At 52.5% G+C, this 15,740-nt stretch overlaps 5 protein-coding genes across 5 annotated transcripts; 1 reads left to right on the forward strand and 4 right to left on the reverse strand.

Annotated features, from left to right (window-relative positions):
- Positions 1–183: 183 nt before the first annotated feature.
- On the reverse strand, positions 184–639 carry CDEST_08794 (uncharacterized protein; the record flags this gene model as incomplete). Its single annotated transcript, XM_062924953.1, has 1 exon — positions 184–639. The coding sequence occupies one exon, from the start codon at positions 637–639 to the stop codon at positions 184–186; it is 456 nt and encodes a 151-aa protein (XP_062781004.1).
- A 1,570-nt stretch (positions 640–2,209) lies between these two features.
- Positions 2,210–3,450, reverse strand: CDEST_08795 (uncharacterized protein). Its single transcript, XM_062924954.1, has 2 exons — positions 3,113–3,450; positions 2,210–3,027 (listed from the first exon to the last, which is right to left on the reverse strand). The coding sequence occupies exons 1-2, from the start codon at positions 3,258–3,260 to the stop codon at positions 2,279–2,281; spliced, it is 897 nt and encodes a 298-aa protein (XP_062781005.1). The 5' UTR covers positions 3,261–3,450; the 3' UTR covers positions 2,210–2,278.
- A 2-nt stretch (positions 3,451–3,452) lies between these two features.
- On the reverse strand, positions 3,453–5,181 carry CDEST_08796 (Putative chromo/chromo shadow domain, Chromo-like domain superfamily, Chromo domain subgroup protein). The gene is made up of 6 exons (XM_062924955.1): positions 5,076–5,181; positions 4,647–4,902; positions 4,549–4,591; positions 4,413–4,492; positions 3,974–4,346; positions 3,453–3,912 (listed from the first exon to the last, which is right to left on the reverse strand). The coding sequence occupies exons 1-6, from the start codon at positions 5,083–5,085 to the stop codon at positions 3,838–3,840; spliced, it is 837 nt and encodes a 278-aa protein (XP_062781006.1). The 5' UTR covers positions 5,086–5,181; the 3' UTR covers positions 3,453–3,837.
- Positions 5,182–8,321: 3,140 nt separating this feature from the next.
- On the forward strand, positions 8,322–11,551 carry CDEST_08797 (uncharacterized protein). The gene is made up of 2 exons (XM_062924956.1): positions 8,322–9,722; positions 9,777–11,551. Exons 1-2 carry the CDS (start codon positions 9,106–9,108, stop codon positions 11,188–11,190), a joined length of 2,031 nt encoding a protein of 676 aa, XP_062781007.1. The 5' UTR covers positions 8,322–9,105; the 3' UTR covers positions 11,191–11,551.
- A 1-nt stretch (position 11,552) lies between these two features.
- On the reverse strand, positions 11,553–13,280 carry CDEST_08798 (uncharacterized protein). Its single transcript, XM_062924957.1, has 2 exons — positions 12,485–13,280; positions 11,553–12,427 (listed from the first exon to the last, which is right to left on the reverse strand). Exon 1 carries the CDS (start codon positions 12,868–12,870, stop codon positions 12,526–12,528), a length of 345 nt encoding a protein of 114 aa, XP_062781008.1. The 5' UTR covers positions 12,871–13,280; the 3' UTR covers positions 11,553–12,427; positions 12,485–12,525.
- Between the last annotated feature and the right edge of the window lie 2,460 nt (positions 13,281–15,740).

The raw sequence follows: 15,740 nt of genomic DNA on the forward strand, positions 1-15,740 counted from the left end.
CTCCTTCTGTTGTTCTAGTAAGTCTCTGATATGTGCTCATCAAGGCTCCTTTGGCCACTGAGACCTAGCAACAGACGCACCCGCGGAACGTGGTCCCATCCACGTTCTGCAAACTTAGTTGGCCATTTATTGTCTTCTGGCTACTCAGCCTTCGGTACCGGCAGAATTGCTGTTTTACTACTCTTAGCCTTGTGTTTCTCGCAAGATCCGAGACCAAATGCTCTGGTCTTCCCCAGGACTTTTCTCACGAGCCCGGAAACTATTTCCCATCATCTTTGTAGGTTCTATGTTTTCACTCTCCGTCATGACAACATCGTCGTTGTCTGATATGTGTCCCTTGATTATTTTAAACGTGACGCCCCCGAATAACACACCTATGTTGTTCACTGTGACCTCTCCGATTACATACGGGCTGGTCCTCTCCGAGGCGCACAGCTCGTCGTCATCCGGTCGGTACTTGGCGTTGAAGGCGGCCTGTTTGTTGGCCTTGTTCAGGTTGTCCACGTCGCCGCCGTCACGAAACCTCTGATTAACAGACTTGCGGGAAGATCGTACTCGGGGCGTTGGTTTCTGGTCATGTGGTGCCCGAACGATGCTCTGGCGGCCGGTCAAGTTGTGGTCTTGCTCTGATCTGGACATTGTGTGATTCTTGCGTTGTATTCTTCAGGATGTTGTTGGTCTTGTTTTCTGGCCGTTCAGAGACATGATTTTGAGTTGTTGCCGACACTTCTGTCTTTTATCGAAACCTTCACGAGTCTTGACAGGCCGTAAAAGATGTCGGCCTCGTTTGTCTATTCGTTACAATGGAGAATGGGGTGAGAGTTTCGAGGTCAAACGCGTTGCCCCTTGTTTGGGGGTTATTCTTGGTTATTCTTTCAGTCTGACACTATAGTTGTTCAATTCAACACTTGTACCCCTTCGATTGATTACCGCATAGATGTACCACTGCTTACCCCTTACTCAATAAAGTACGATTCGTGTGCATCACGACTGCTTCTGTCAAAACCCTTCTTGAGTGCAACACGCAACCTGACCTGACACAAGGTTATCATTTTGACGACCAAGCCTATCATTCAAAGGCATTATCGTTCATGAATACCGTGCACTTGACTCAGCCATGGGGTGTTGTGAGCGAGGGCTGGGGAGGGAAAGCATCCCCCCGATAACTCTAACTTGCTTGAGATGCACCTCATGCCCTCTGTTGGACTGTGAGAGAACGCCATGTAATGTCCAAATATGTCTCAACAATGGCTTGCCTGGGCCTTCTACATGCATGATGACGTGTAGCATAGACCTTTGCTGGCAACAATACTCGCAACCGTACGGGACGGCGAGTATATTAAACCCGATCTGAGGGCGATCCACATAGCACACCCGGATCTTAGACATGAATCCACCCCTTTTATGAGTTCGCCGTGTTCTCTTTGTGGTCCAAGGCAAGGGAAACAACGTGGCTGTGCCGTCATGATTTGCTTTGCTGCTGTTTCCACCCCATCATTGGAGACCAAAGTCAATCGCCAGACGACTCCCGAGTCCATTACCCCTCGCCAGAAACCTCGTAGCCAAAACGAACCTATGATGAAGTTGACATTTAGCAATACTTTGTGGCACAACAAGTCATTGGGAGAAGCCAGTGGTTTTCGTTGGGCATTAGGTTGGATTCCGCGAACGAAACAAGTGGCCATAAAAGCTCCTAGGGCTGACCGGCTGTTGTTAACACAGCTTGGATACCCATCAAAGGCACCACGATTGGGACGAATGATCCATATGGCTTGTCTGGAGAGATTTTTTCCCATTCTCAGCCTCATGGGGCCTTCTATATACACCAGACAGGATTGATGCCTAGTTCGTGTGAAGATATTTGACGTTGAGCCGTCGTTCGGCCAGCTAACCATTAGCCCCACTCCGTTATGTACATGTTTCGCCTCGTAGACGTTCCCTCGGTATCTTCTGTAAATTCTGCCAACGCATGACATTGAAAGTGAAAATAAAACAAATGCCGTGAATATGCCCAATAAATCATGTCTCATGTCCCTGCCCATACTGTCGTTTCCCTTCCTCATTATCTTCCCTCGTCCCAATTCATCCTTACTTTTCGTTTTCCATGCTTTCGTAGACGGACACAACGCCGTTTGCGATGGAGCGGTGGGGGTGTAAGTAAATGCAGCCTAAGTTCACGGGCGCTCCTGGCCGATATCGTGATATCCTGGGTGTAAATTTGCGGCAATACCCAGGGGAATGCCAAGCAACCGACCCTTGGGAGTGCCGGCGTAACGAATCAACGGTCGACTATCTCGTCGGAGCTGCTACTGCTCGACCCAGATGTCACGCTCATACTTTGTCGTGCAACGTGGACCAATCTGTAGATGCCAAAGGCGACGAGGGCGAGCACGACGAAGAGCACTATGACAATAATGGCGATGACGTCGTTTTGTTTGACCATGGTTGCGGTTGCGGTGTGAAGCTCACCGTCAGAGTGACTGGCCGACGGGGGGGCCTGGACGGGGATAAAGGCGAGACTGGAGTTGGTGGCGTGGGACCAGTGGCTGGGGAAAAGAAGACGGTGGTAAAGATCCGGGAGCCAGAGCGGAGTCGCCGTGAGCCGGGGAATGTTTGGGTCTCGGGATGAGGGTCGGGATTCGGTGTCAACTTTCAACGGGCCGAGAGGAAAGGGACGTTGAAAGGAGGGGTAATTGTCCGTAGTGGTGATGGCCGTTAGACGAATGGCCTCCCTCGAAATTCCAACCGAGTGACCAACGTGTGTGAGAGTTTCTAGCCGGTGAGTGAGCTGCCTAGAATATGCCGGCGTGCTTCTGATGTGGATCTGATGCGATGGAGGGCGAGCAGGCGGGAGAACAATCCAAACTGTCCACTTATTGAATGGAGCGGTCGTGAGATCGGAAATAAGGACAAGCTTCACAGTCTGAGCATAGAATATACCAGAGAAAAGGAAGAGCGAGAGACCAACATGCGAGGAATGCAGCGCGGGTGGCTTCACGTTAAAAAGAAGCGTTGCCCCGCCACCAACTTTTCAACAGTCCAAGTCAATAGAAATGCGAGAGGCTGGTGGCCAGAAACCAGCGACAGCGCGCTACCACCACTCACGCCCAACCGCCTGCGAAACAAGGGTCTTGAGCCGTTTTTAGTGGACCCCGCCCGGCTTTTCGACGCGCCCCTCGCCCAACCTCGCTGGCCTCTAGCTTGATTTGTTTTGCAGGATTGTATCCCCTGTCGTACTTCGTTTTTCTTCTGCCACTCATCCCGTACCTTCTCCTACATATCTAAGTGTGAAGGGACTTGGGAGAGTTTGATGCCGCGGGCCCCGCCGTCCGTACCTGCATCGTGCCTGGATCCAGCTCGACGGCGCCCGCTGGGGATGGATCTCGTCGACGAATTCAAGACAAGGCTTACTACGGCTGACATGGTCCGTTGAGATGGGTCAGTAGAGAACCCCGAGTGCTTTGGCGGATTGGCGACCGCACCTTGATTTGGGCCAAGCAGAGTGAGCAGGATGGCTTTCGCGGCGTCTATGACGGAACGGCTGGTCGAGGGAGGCTTGTTTTCAGCAACTTGAAATCCTAATCGCACATTTTGCACGCTTCCGCTAAGTCGGACGCAGGATGACTATCCGCAGACAAAGTTCCAGACCAGATTACAAGTGAGACGTCGTCGGCCTACTTTGGAGGACCGCAGAACATGCAAAGACCAAGACAGCCATGAGCCAGGCAAATGAAAGTCTTCCAAAAGACGAGGGATAATTGTGAGTATACCATCAGACCAAACGCCGTTCCTGCCCCTAGACTTAACCCATGGAATTTTACACTTTAGTTGGCTGTCCTACGACTCGGCCTCCATCTCGGCATCGGGACCGGCCTTGATGATGCGAATGTGCCTTTCGTAAAATTGTAACATCTAGTTTTCTGTCAGTATCCCCTGTTCCGCCAAATGGGGCCATGTGCAGCCTGCGTCTCACCTTCTGGGGGCATCGCTTATACACCACCTCCTTGGAGTGCTTGGTCTTCTGGCCATTGCACCAGTTGAGGTATATTATCAAGGATCCTGATTCCTCGTCCTCGCAAGCGTCAATGCTCTCGACCTCTTCCTCCCAGCTGCCGCTAGGTAGAGTCCAGGCCTTGCTCTTGGCCTCCCTTGCTGACGCAGGAGGCGTAGACTCGCTGGGGTGGCCGTTATGCCTAGATCGCTTGCCGGTTGCTGACGGCGTAGATGAAGCCCCGGAAGGACGGCCACGCTTCTTGGTTGACTTGGCCTTGGACTTCTCCTCGAACAGCGCTTCGCGGCCACCTAGTTTCCTTAGGTATTCCTCCAGGATCTCGGATGCGCCCTCCCTATTCACCTATCAGCATGCGATCCAATGCCGCTGTTTCAACCGCTGGCCGGACGGCTCAACTTACTTCAGGCTGTCCTCGGGCTCCCATGTCTGGTCGGACTTCTTCTCATAGCCCTCCCACTTGACGCGGAAGTTGACGGTGCCCTGCGAGCATTGGTTAGCCGATAAAGCGCGCCAGTGTGGGCAGAAAGGGCGCAAACATCTTCGGCGACCTGGTGGTCAAGAATCTTCTCCACGACGTATCTGTAGCAGCGTTAGTGGAATTAACCACGCTGGTAGTTGACCGCGCAAAACGCACTCGTCAGGTTCCAGGTCCTCCCCGTCCTCATCCTCATCTTCTTCGCCACCGTCGTCCTCCTTCTCGTCCCCGGCCTTGGTGACGGATTTTGCGCGGCCGCCGTTCAAGTCGCCCTTGACACCAGAAATTTCCTCCTCCTCGCTCTTAGTCTCGAGGACGTCATCTCGATATTCGGCCGAACGGGATTTTGCGCGCTTCTCTTTGATGGGGATCGCGAACTCGCCGCTCACGTCCGACTGTTCGTCGTCACTGATGGCTGCAGGAGCGGTCAGCTTTTTGTGTTTTCTTTTGTTCAACATCTTCGGGCGCGGTATTTTGGCGATCGGCGGAGAATTGGAGTGGTGATCGAGACAGCAATTATGTTGTCGCAAACAGGACGCGCTGCGTATGTGGTGTGAGTGGTGGAGTCGCTAGAGACGGGAAGCTCACCGGGAGGCATTGTTGAAGACAATTGAATACCGAACACAGCAGCGGGTTGCTGAGTCTAGACTAAACGATACAAAACGTATATGGAAGCTACGCAAGCAGAAGAACGGCAGGAAGCAGCGACGCGGTTCTGGGTTGCTTGGGTGCCACCAAGAAAACGTGAGGCTGGAGCGCCCCCAGTTCACCCCAGGTTCTATACAGCTCTGTGGCGCGTCACGAAGCACGTGATTAGAAGCTTGGAAATGAGCTAGTGTGGGGTTTTCGAACAGATGGACCAAGCTCCAGCATCCAATCAGGAGGTAGCCTCTACTGCTAGGTACCAGCATCAAGGTGATTCTATCATGTTACCTACCTAGGTAGGTAGGTAGGTATCTACATGGTATGCTGCAGAGTACTTACAAAGGCATGTACCCATCCGACAATCTCTCGACCTGGTCAGACAATTCGCCTCGCAACTAGGCTTCTCGTTCTCTTCAAACATAGTTGCAAAGATAACTAGGCTACCTACTATCTGGGTGTTTGTGTTGTTTGTTTCATTATTCACTTGGAAAGTGAAGCAATAGATAACAACTGAACCAAACGTAATAAATCGTTGGGTTGAGAATTTTCGCCATCTTACGACCAGGCTATTTTTCATACAGAACTGCAGCCCACACACACACACACACACACACACACACACACACACACACCACATTCGCTCGCTCAGTTGCTCAGCAGAATAGTTTTAGGGCATGAATGCAACTCTGCCTCTTCAACCAACGAAAAGATTTCCCTCGGTATGCAGCGCGTCTGCATGTTACTGCAGAAGCGTAATGAGCAATTCATCAAAACATCTGCAGCGTAAAAGGGGCGGCGATTTACAGAGGTAAAAGACAGCTCCCAACATCGCGGCATATTCTCAATGAGGCTTCAAAAAAACCCGCTCGTGACAGATTGAACGGCTGGCGGGTAGATAGCCATTCATGAGCAGTGATCATATGCTAGGTCCAACTCGATCGATGATGCCTCGCCTCCCCCTCATATCAACGACAGGGCCATGGCATTTTAAGGACAAAGAACGGACCAGCATACGTCTCCTGCTCTGAATCGAGACCTAACACGTCTTGACGCTGGATGTCAGCCTCAGCTGCTGTGGAAGAGACGGCGGGAAATCATCGGTGTCCTGCAGGACGCTACCGTTGGTTTGCAAACGACCTCCTTGATGGGGCCAGCACCAAACGACTCAGACAAGGTTGATCCAAGAGGCTGCGGCTACGACAGGCCTCACTAGACAACCAGCTTTCCAAGGAACCAACAGGGTCGGAAGCATCAGCAATCCAACAGGCGACCAACGGATGACAGGAAGCGCCATTGGAACCTGGACTCGTTGAGGCGCACATCTGTCCCGTTGTCCATGGGTCGCGTCCTGCAGAAGCCAGCCCCGTTGTTCTACGCAGGAAAATGGGGCGCTTTGTGCGCCGGGTGTCTTCCCCGAGCCAAACACGGACAGAGAGAGAAGAGAGAGAGGACATAATAATAATCGACAGATCGCATGGCTGCTGACATGCGGAATCACTGCGTCTCTCGTCGAAACCACAATTCTCTCCTCACGATTAGTTGACGAGGAATATGTTGTGGTCGAGCAATACTCAAGAGACGAAAGCCCTCAGGCCTATCTGTACAGTCTACCATGTATGTACGATTTTGCCGGCACCGCTTGCATCAGGTCGGCAGGTCCTTCATCGGCTCCCCTGGATGATCTCCCGGAAGGCCCCTGAAAACTGGATCGGACACAAGCCAGTGGGGGCTCAGGAGCCTAAAGAAATGAAGCGGGAAAGCCAACCCGCGCCCCGGTCAGTCGGCCAGTCTAGCCAGGATTGATCCAACGCGGTGAGTTGGGAAGATGTCAACGTGTCTAAAGCGAGACGACGTTGGCCACGAAGGTCAAATTGTTTATTGTAAAAAGAAAAAAAGAAGAAACACAATCCAAAAGTCCCTCCCATATACTTCATAGAATTATCGAAGAATCTTTTTGGCAGCGCAGCATGTGCCATGGCCCGTCAGTTGGATTATCTGCAGCCACAATCAGCGACAGAAGTCAGCTTTGCGCAGCCCCGGAGCCATCAATGAATCTCGAGGTTGGTTCGAGTCAAGAGTCTCTAGGCTGACCGACGCAATTTGAGCTTTATAAGGCAGCTCGACAGGGGGTAGAGGGGATGTTCGTCGAGAGTATTGAAGGGTCGGCAAGTGTGTGTGGGAGAGACTGGAGTTGGCCAGTTGGGCCAAGCATCCCGAGGGAAGACGACAAGAGACGAAAAAAGACGGGCACGTTTCCTCATATCAAAAGTTCCCTGTGCACCCCAGCGGCTCCCCGCCCCTCGCGCTAAGCCAGTAAGAGTGGTGCGCAGGGCGGGTTGTTCCTCTCGTCTTCTACGGACTAGATCAACATTAGGCGGCCAACAGAACATGTGAGAAAGGCAGGCAGAGGTTGGGAGTTGGAATGATTGCGACGGGGCGAAAGACGCTGAGTGAGATGGCCGTGACATCCGAACCCAAGTCGAACAGGTTCATTCCGTGCTTTGTAGGTCGAGGGAGCTTGGTTGGTTGCTATTTGTTTGGGGAGGTGTCGAGTTGAAGAGTTGGTGGGAAGGCCCAACCAACGGGAACGCGTAAATGGAGCCTTGGGAGATGGGAGCTGCGCGATGGAGGAGCTGCTTGCGGTTGGAATTGAGGCATCTTTTGGCCATGTAACCTTGCGAGGGAAAGGTCGAGCAGGGGGTGTACGAACATGAAAGACGAAAGGTGGTGTATGAGGTTAAGATACGGGAAGAGCCATTGCTGGAAATGTAGATGATGCCCATAGCAGTCATCGCTACCTACCTACCTACCTACCTACTTATTAAAAGGGCATCAGCACAGCGGTGGGACCACCGTACGGCCCTGAACGAGCTTTGATGGGCCGTCCTTGGCTCCGTCTGTGCAGCGACTGGCCTAGCGCCAATCTGGGGAGGATGATACGGGATGAGATGGGCTGGGAGAGATGGTCCACGGGAGAAGGGTGGAGGGGGAGCCGCCCATGGGACGAAGGGCCGAAGGGGGGGGGGGGTGTGGTGGGAGCTGGAGACAGAGAAACAGAGAGGGGTGCACCCGACCGAAAGCTCTTGCTCCTACTAATCTTTTTTGGCTTTGGCGCGGGTCGTGGGCCGTGGTGCTACCCCTGCCGTCCTGCCTTATTAAAAAAACTGCAATTATTCAATCCCGGGTGACATTTTTGCAACTTCCCCTTACTCTTCTGTACTTTACATTTGCACCATACGTCCTATCCTTCTTTGCCCACCCCTCTTCGTCTCTCTTTTGTTTTGTTTTGCAAGAGGTCGGGAGACTGCGAGTGTCCACGGCTGGATTGAGAGATTTGCACTTCGGCGAGAGACCGAGAAAGCCCCAAGAAACGCATCCTTAATATCCGGGATCCAACTACGTACTACTCCTACTTCTTCTCCTCCGCCAACACCTGTCGTTACCTTGCCCACCACTCCCACCGACGACCCCCGAACCCGGAAGCCGTGAACAACGAGCCATCTGCTACACGCACGCAAACAAGGATTGGGCTGCGTTTTGTTCATACGAGGGTAGTGGCTGCTTCTCGACATCTCCCTACCGACCGACCGACCTCCTTCTCTTCGCACACTCGTTCAGCTCTTCAGCATTTTGCCCTTTTCACTCTTTTTCCTCCCCCTCACATACCTCTCTTTTTACATCCTCTCCTTGCGTATCTATCTACCACTGTCTTTCCCCCCTCGTTCCCCTTTATTTACCGTACTGAACCTCCTTTGAAATTTGCTGGCTTCGCCAACGACCACTCTCTATCCGACCCATCTACATATGACCCTCGATTACATAGCTCCCCTGGAGCAGCTGCAGGTGTTCTTCTACACGAAAGCCTTGTAGCCCCCGAATCGACCCCGATCTCGTGTCCATAAGTCGATATCTTCTTCGAAACACTCACTGTTCCTCCCAACTGTTGCTGTACACACCAAGAACCCGAGCCATCATGGCGGAAACCGCGAGCAATGCCGATTCGAGCCAGCAGAAACTGGCCGCCCCCAAGGACAAGAACTGTCCCTACTGTGGCCAAGCCTTCACTTCTTCCTCCCTCGGCCGGCACCTCGATCTCTATATCAAGGAAAAGAACCCGAAGCCTCCAGATGGAATCCACGACGTTGACGCCATCAAGCGTCTGCGAGGAAGCATCACGCGGAGACAGCCTAGGGGTTCGTTGGGCACGAGGAACGCCTCAACCCCGGCCAGCACACCAAGGCCTACCCAGTCCAAGCGGGACGCCACGCAAGATGCCGAATCTCACCAGTCTCCATCCCTGCCCAAAGATGGCCAATATGCCGTTGACTCGACGCTCAGCAAGTATCCCTGGACCCCTTCCTGGGAAGCCACAGGCGTCATAAACAACATCCCCCCTAAAAACGGCGATGTTGCTACATCTACCGATGGGGAGGGAAGCCAGAATGCGGGAAAGAGGCCGAGGCAAGTGAGCAAGCAGGTGATGCAAAAGGCACAGTTCGATGTGAAGCACAAACTCGCCGATGCTATGGACACCGCCCGCGCCGCGGAGCTCGCTTTGAGAGAGCTCTTGAGCTCTTGGAGAGCAGCCAAGTGAGTCCCTTGACATGTTACAAAAAGCTCACGCAGCCGCTAACCTCAAGCCAGGCAACACATTGACAATAACTCCATGCCTTTTGAGTTTGACCCTCTCGCCCTCGACTTCCCCGCATTGACGCTGCAGTGTCTCGCCTCGCCGCCCACTCTCTTCTCTTCCACACAGCATCCCACCTCCACCTCTTGGTCTGTCCAATCACCCGGCCAAAGAGAGTACGATGCGCTGAAGGTTTTCTTCCATGAAGAGTTCAGCAATTGGAAGGTCACTTGTGCCACTGCTACCACGGCGGCAATGGAAGATTTAACATATCCCCCCCGTGAGGGCCCGGTCCGAGACACCCGCGAGGCTGTGAAGAAAGCTGAAAAGTCGGCGGAAACTCTCGAGAAACAAGTCAATGAGCATCTGCAGTCAGCCTTTGCTGTTTGGACCTCCCTGCCCGTTCAGAGACGAAATGAGCTATGGCTCTTGGAAATGGCAAGAAGCGTGGGTAGGAAGCAGACCGAGATTGACAAGATGAAGGACGATCAACACAGGCTGCAGCAAGAGAACGCCAACCTGAAGTCTCAAATTGACCAGCTGAACCGTCTGCAACAACCCCGCGAGTTCAAACTCTTCTCTCCAGCCACGGTTCCCTTGGAGCGTCAACTTCTGACCCATGTCTTGGAGGCAGGCATCAAGAGCGGTGGCCGAGGCGTCGGCTTGCGGTTGGAGGACCGACAATTAGATCTTAATGATGTTGTTGTGAGGGCAATCGAACGGTGGAAGACAGTTATCAGCATGAACCGTGTTGCCAACAGTGGCATGAATGCTCAGAGGGCTCTGGACCAAACAAACAGCAACACATCGACGCCGGCTCCGACTCAACAACAGCAGCAGCAGCAGCAGCAGCAGCAACAAGAGAACCAACAGAGTCAACAACGCCAGCAGCAGCAGCAGCAGCAGCAGCAGCAGCAGCAGCATCAACAACAACAACAAGCGCAGTCGTCGCAACAACAGCTTCAACAGCAACAAGCGCAACAGTTTCCCAGCCCCAATCAACGACAATCAACAACGAGTATCACTGGCAATAGCGACCCGGGCGCAACAACCAGCGGTCCGCCTTCAATCGACGATGCGAGCGACCAGGATGCTGATGGGGATGCCGATGGAGACGCCGACGCCGACGCTGAGATGGAGGATGATGACAGTTTTGCCGTAATGGACACGCCCACCACAAAATCCATGCCGCAGCAGTCAATGCAGCGACAGGCCACTCTCGAGGTGCCGCGGACGAGGCAGGTACAGCAGAGGGGTGCGAGTGATGCGCGGTTCATGATGCAGAACGGCAATCCGAATGCGAACCGAGGTGGAATCAACATGAGCCGGTCAATGCCGAACATGCAAGCAGCGATGCAGGGCATGCATGGTGGCGATATGGGATTGGCTATGACCCAGGTGAGAGGCGATCCAATGTACATGGATTAAAGATTCCATCGATTCGGGTGTGAGTGATGTGGGTTTACAATTCTGAACTGGAGGGCAAAATAGCGCTGCGGCATTCTCCTTCACACCGCGGCTTGTTATCAGGGCAATAGCCCATTGTATCACCTTACTTTAAACAGTTGCATCTCTGAGGCACATAATACGCAGGCAAAGCGTCGCCCGGAACGATAACGCTAGTCTCTTTTTCTTTCTTTTTTTCTTCTTCTTTTTTTTCTTTTTTTTTGGTGTCTTAGCATAAATCACCTGTCGGATGAAACGGGGACTAACCTATCACCACTCCTGGTTTCCTTCGAAGCACGTGAATTGCTGAACTTGTGCAGCGAACCCTCCTTCCTTCTCTCTCCAACGCGTTACCTTGAGGGTCTGCTCAGAATACAGCCAACCTGGGACCCTGGGGTTGAGGGTCTTTATCCGACATATTCACAGCTTTAGATTACGGGTTGATATCATGAATATTTAGTTAGGTATGGATGTATCTCCCGGGTTTCGACTTCCTCCTGGACCCAGGTTGTCAAAATTGCTTAGTGTTACCGTCCAGCCGGTGACGCTACGGCAGAAAAGGTGGATGGTTATAAGTATTCCTATCCACCTTGTGGGATGGATCACTTGCTAAGCCCACTCCGGTGGAGGTTGCTCTCCCATGTTGAGAAAGTCGTTTGGGAATAGAAGCATATAGTCACTTCGGTAGATAGGCCACGAGCGAGATGGGCAACGACAAGGGTAGGCACACCACTACCGGTGTCACGGATCCGGGACTTCGGAGGCTGGAACGGGGACGCAGACCGGGCTTCTGATCTAGGAGACTCGGTATTCAGGTTTCCAGCGAAATGACGAAGCTCCAGGCTGATGAGCTGGGGCGGAGGTTGATGCGGTTGTTTTGCCCCCTTTCTCGATCTCGGCCATGGCAGCCTTCACGAAACCACGAGCAAGGGGGCTGTGATGTCCGAGCCTTGCCGAGTTGGCACGTCTATGCCCAAGTTGCGAAGACTGTATACCAATATTTGGGGTTTCGATGTTACTCTCACGGGGCCTGGTCCCCGCCAGAACTACCGGGTTTCGGGAGTGGGGTCTATTCGGAGATGGGTGACTTCGTTTAGCACAGAGAGCGCGTAATCTACCAGGACCACGGGAGGCTCACACTTTTTTGATGGGCTCGACAGGACGAGAATAGAAAAATGATGGGCTTTCATCTCCCGGGTGAGGGGCGTGGGGGGCTCATCTATTTGGTCAGGCCGGGGGGGGGGGGGGGGGGGGGGGGGGGGGTTGCCATTGGCACCCCTCTCTTGAGCGGTACTTTGCATGATCTTTTCAATACCATTATACTGTCTTGTTTTGCGGAACTCTAGCGACAGGGCCGTTGACGCCTATGGGTCGCCCTGAAAAGGGGCCTCGGGTCCGGTGGGCGGGGCACATGTGACTCGGTATTTCGCTGTCGGTCACGGAAACAGATGGGCCGTCCATGAGGCTATTCCTTAGGCTGTGCTTACGATGGAGCACATGGTCTGATTGCTCGCGGCTGTTGCTGTGGACAGGGTTCAAGAGAATCGTTTGATGGGAGGATTGAGTTACGATGGATAAGGGGCTCAGGGGCAGATGAGAAGGGGAGAGTGGCTGTTTACCGTTTTGAAGGGGCTCAGGTCTTTCGTCGTCACGAGGGATCATCTGCTTGGGGGTGACGCATATGTAGGTGAGTGGGCAATGTTCCCGAGAGCCGAAGCGAATGGGGGCATGAAGTTCGCTACCAGTTGGTGGAGAACTTGTGGTGTTGGTTTCGATGGCTATGATATCGGTAAGCTCGGGCAATGTTTTCGAATTCTCTAATTCCGAGTTCGGTATAGGTCTTTTCGTCTCGCGCTGGTCGAAAAGGGCACGATAATCCGCCAACGGGGGCGGGTTTTCTTTTTTCTTTGGTGAAGTTTGTCCGAGGGCAGGTCAGGGGCTCCCAAATTTTATCCCGGACCTCGAGCAGGCACACGATGGCCCCCTCCCGCTGCCCGTTGGCGCTGAGGATGTTCGGGCCATCGTTGAAGTCTGTGCCGGGAAACACCTCAAGAGTGTTGTACAATGAGCTGCTTGGACATTAAAGAGACTAAGGCTAGGGTTTCGGTTCGCGGTCACTGCGATGCAAGGGGCTGTCTATGTAATACTGTGAGAAGGAGCTCATTAAGGGATACCAGCAATGCTGTCGTCGGTCAGGATGGTGTGATCTCACCTGTCAGAGCGCTTCTGCACCTCGTCATACAATGATGATAATGACGATAATGACGATAATGGTGACGATGCTAGGGGTGGTGGTGGTGGCACTAAGATAATTACCCGGATGAGCATCGGGAACCCAATACCAAAAACTATGGTGTGATTTAATGTGCCTTTGTTTCCCGAGATTCTTAACACATAATCGAGGGTTGATGAGCACTTGAATGAAAAGTCACAGTGCATACCATGGCCCGACGTGGAGAAGAAGTCTCGGGCTCTGGTCAGTAGAACATCAAATGTCAAACCACGAGGGCCCCATCTTGCAATAGTACCATTAGTGTCCCGGGTTTTCGTTCTCCAGTGTGCCTGCTACCCTTCTTTGCGCCCAAGTTAGCTTTCTAGATAGAGACGATAGGTAGTCAGTGCAGAACGCTCAGATCACGTGGTACTGGCGCAATGTACCAATTAACTCGATATGGAAGTGAAAACCGTAAGTGATGGCAACGGATATCGAAATCTATATCTGAACAGTTACTCGGATCTGAAAGAGACGTCGATCTGCTGGTCAAATCACTTGCATGCCTTGGGGCTGACCGTAGGGGTGCCTGCATGATGTCGGGTTGTTGCAAAACCACCATAGTCCGACTGCGACATCGTTATCTGAATTTCATGTTTCTGATATATCGCGAGAAATAGAATGAGGTATGACGGTCAAGACAAGCTGTGTTTGTTGCCGAAGACCTCTCCCGAGGGAGAGAGAGAGAGAGGACGATGACCATTCAAACCAAACTAGAAGCTTTGAGAGCATTGCTACACTGAGAAGCATTGAACCATAATGACAAAACCGGGCCCACGCCATTTTATCTCTCTATTGCCTTAAAAGAGAATACCAAATACTGCCCGTTGCTTTATTACTGAACCAGAATGCTGGTACCGGCGGCAGAATCAACGTGTGAATAAACTTGCTGTGCTTTCCACCTGACTGAGAGATAGACCGCATCTCACTAGGCATGACAAAATAATGGCATTCCATAGTGGCCCTGAGCACCAAAGTGCCTATTGAACTCTGGCTTTCCAGGTCAGCCTCTTGCATCGGATCTTGCTGCTGTGAACGAAAGCCCCATATTGTTATGGTAGTCGACTGTACACGGGTGCTTTTAGTTGGTGTCATCCAAATCATCTTAACATAAACTTAAGGTGAACTCTGATGCGTGTTTATGAGGCACTAGGGCATTGGAATTGTGACGCTGGTATTGCACCATGATGTGATCGACGCAGGCGCCACCTTTTGATGCCCGCTCGATACATATATGTTTCGAAAGATACCATGGCATTTTCTCCTAAACGGTATCTTTGTTGCCGTTTGGCCCGAAATGGACATGAATCTTGATGGCAGGATGCACATTTCACGCTTTGGCTCAATCAACTGAGTTCCTCCCGGAAAAGACCGGCATTGAATACGCCGTGATTCGATTTCAGTACCGTGAGAGGGCAAAACAAAAACAAAAACCTGAACGCCTTGCCCAGTTACCAATGTACAGGCTGTGGTTGTAACGCAGAGTACCGGCGCACCATGGAATGCACCGTCGAGTATGTTCCGGGTGACGTCTGTCATTCGGTGGGCACACGGCCCGACAAGGTACCGAGCCTGGATCACAAATCCCGGGGATTCGGCAGAAGAGGAGACGCGAAAACAGACTCGGAACCCCGGATGTTACAGTGGCGGGAGTGTCGGGGGGAGATTCTCATTCATGGGCAGGGTGAAACAAGGACGAGTGAGAGTGCATGACGATGAGCGCCCGAGCTCGCTGGGCGGCAACCTTGCCTTGCTTGCTACTTGATGCGATTTGGCCCTGGTTCGGCTCTCTGGTTTGTTCACATGAAGTCGGGTTATCGTTGAAAGCAGTTTTTCAGGACGGCAACTTTCGTAGAAGGGATGCATGCTGGAAGCGGGATTATGTATGTGCAGGTAACTCTGGAGGTAGGCAAGGAAAGGTAAGTGAACGAGCCAGGCGATTGCGATATGAGACAGCAGAAGTCAATTGGTGGCGGGCGGGTGCTGTGGCATTTTTGACGAGAGGAGCCACTGGCGGGTACACTGCGCCTTCCCAAAGATTGCCAGCACCCAATTAGTTGCAAGGCCCAGGGGGCCAGACACCGCTGCAAGTTCCCGAAGTAGCAGATAGACAGGCATTTGGGTACCTAGGTATGTACTCCCCATCAACACAACATGGAATTGACGTGGGTACCGGCTGATTGGAGATACTTGACTTGAACAAGTTTGACGACAGCTTTCCTCGGCATGTGAGGGGTAAAGAGATTTTCAAAATCCTCAC

The sequence above is a fragment of the Colletotrichum destructivum genome, chromosome 5, assembly GCF_034447905.1.
Source record: "Colletotrichum destructivum chromosome 5, complete sequence".
Taxonomy (NCBI): domain Eukaryota; kingdom Fungi; phylum Ascomycota; class Sordariomycetes; order Glomerellales; family Glomerellaceae; genus Colletotrichum; species Colletotrichum destructivum.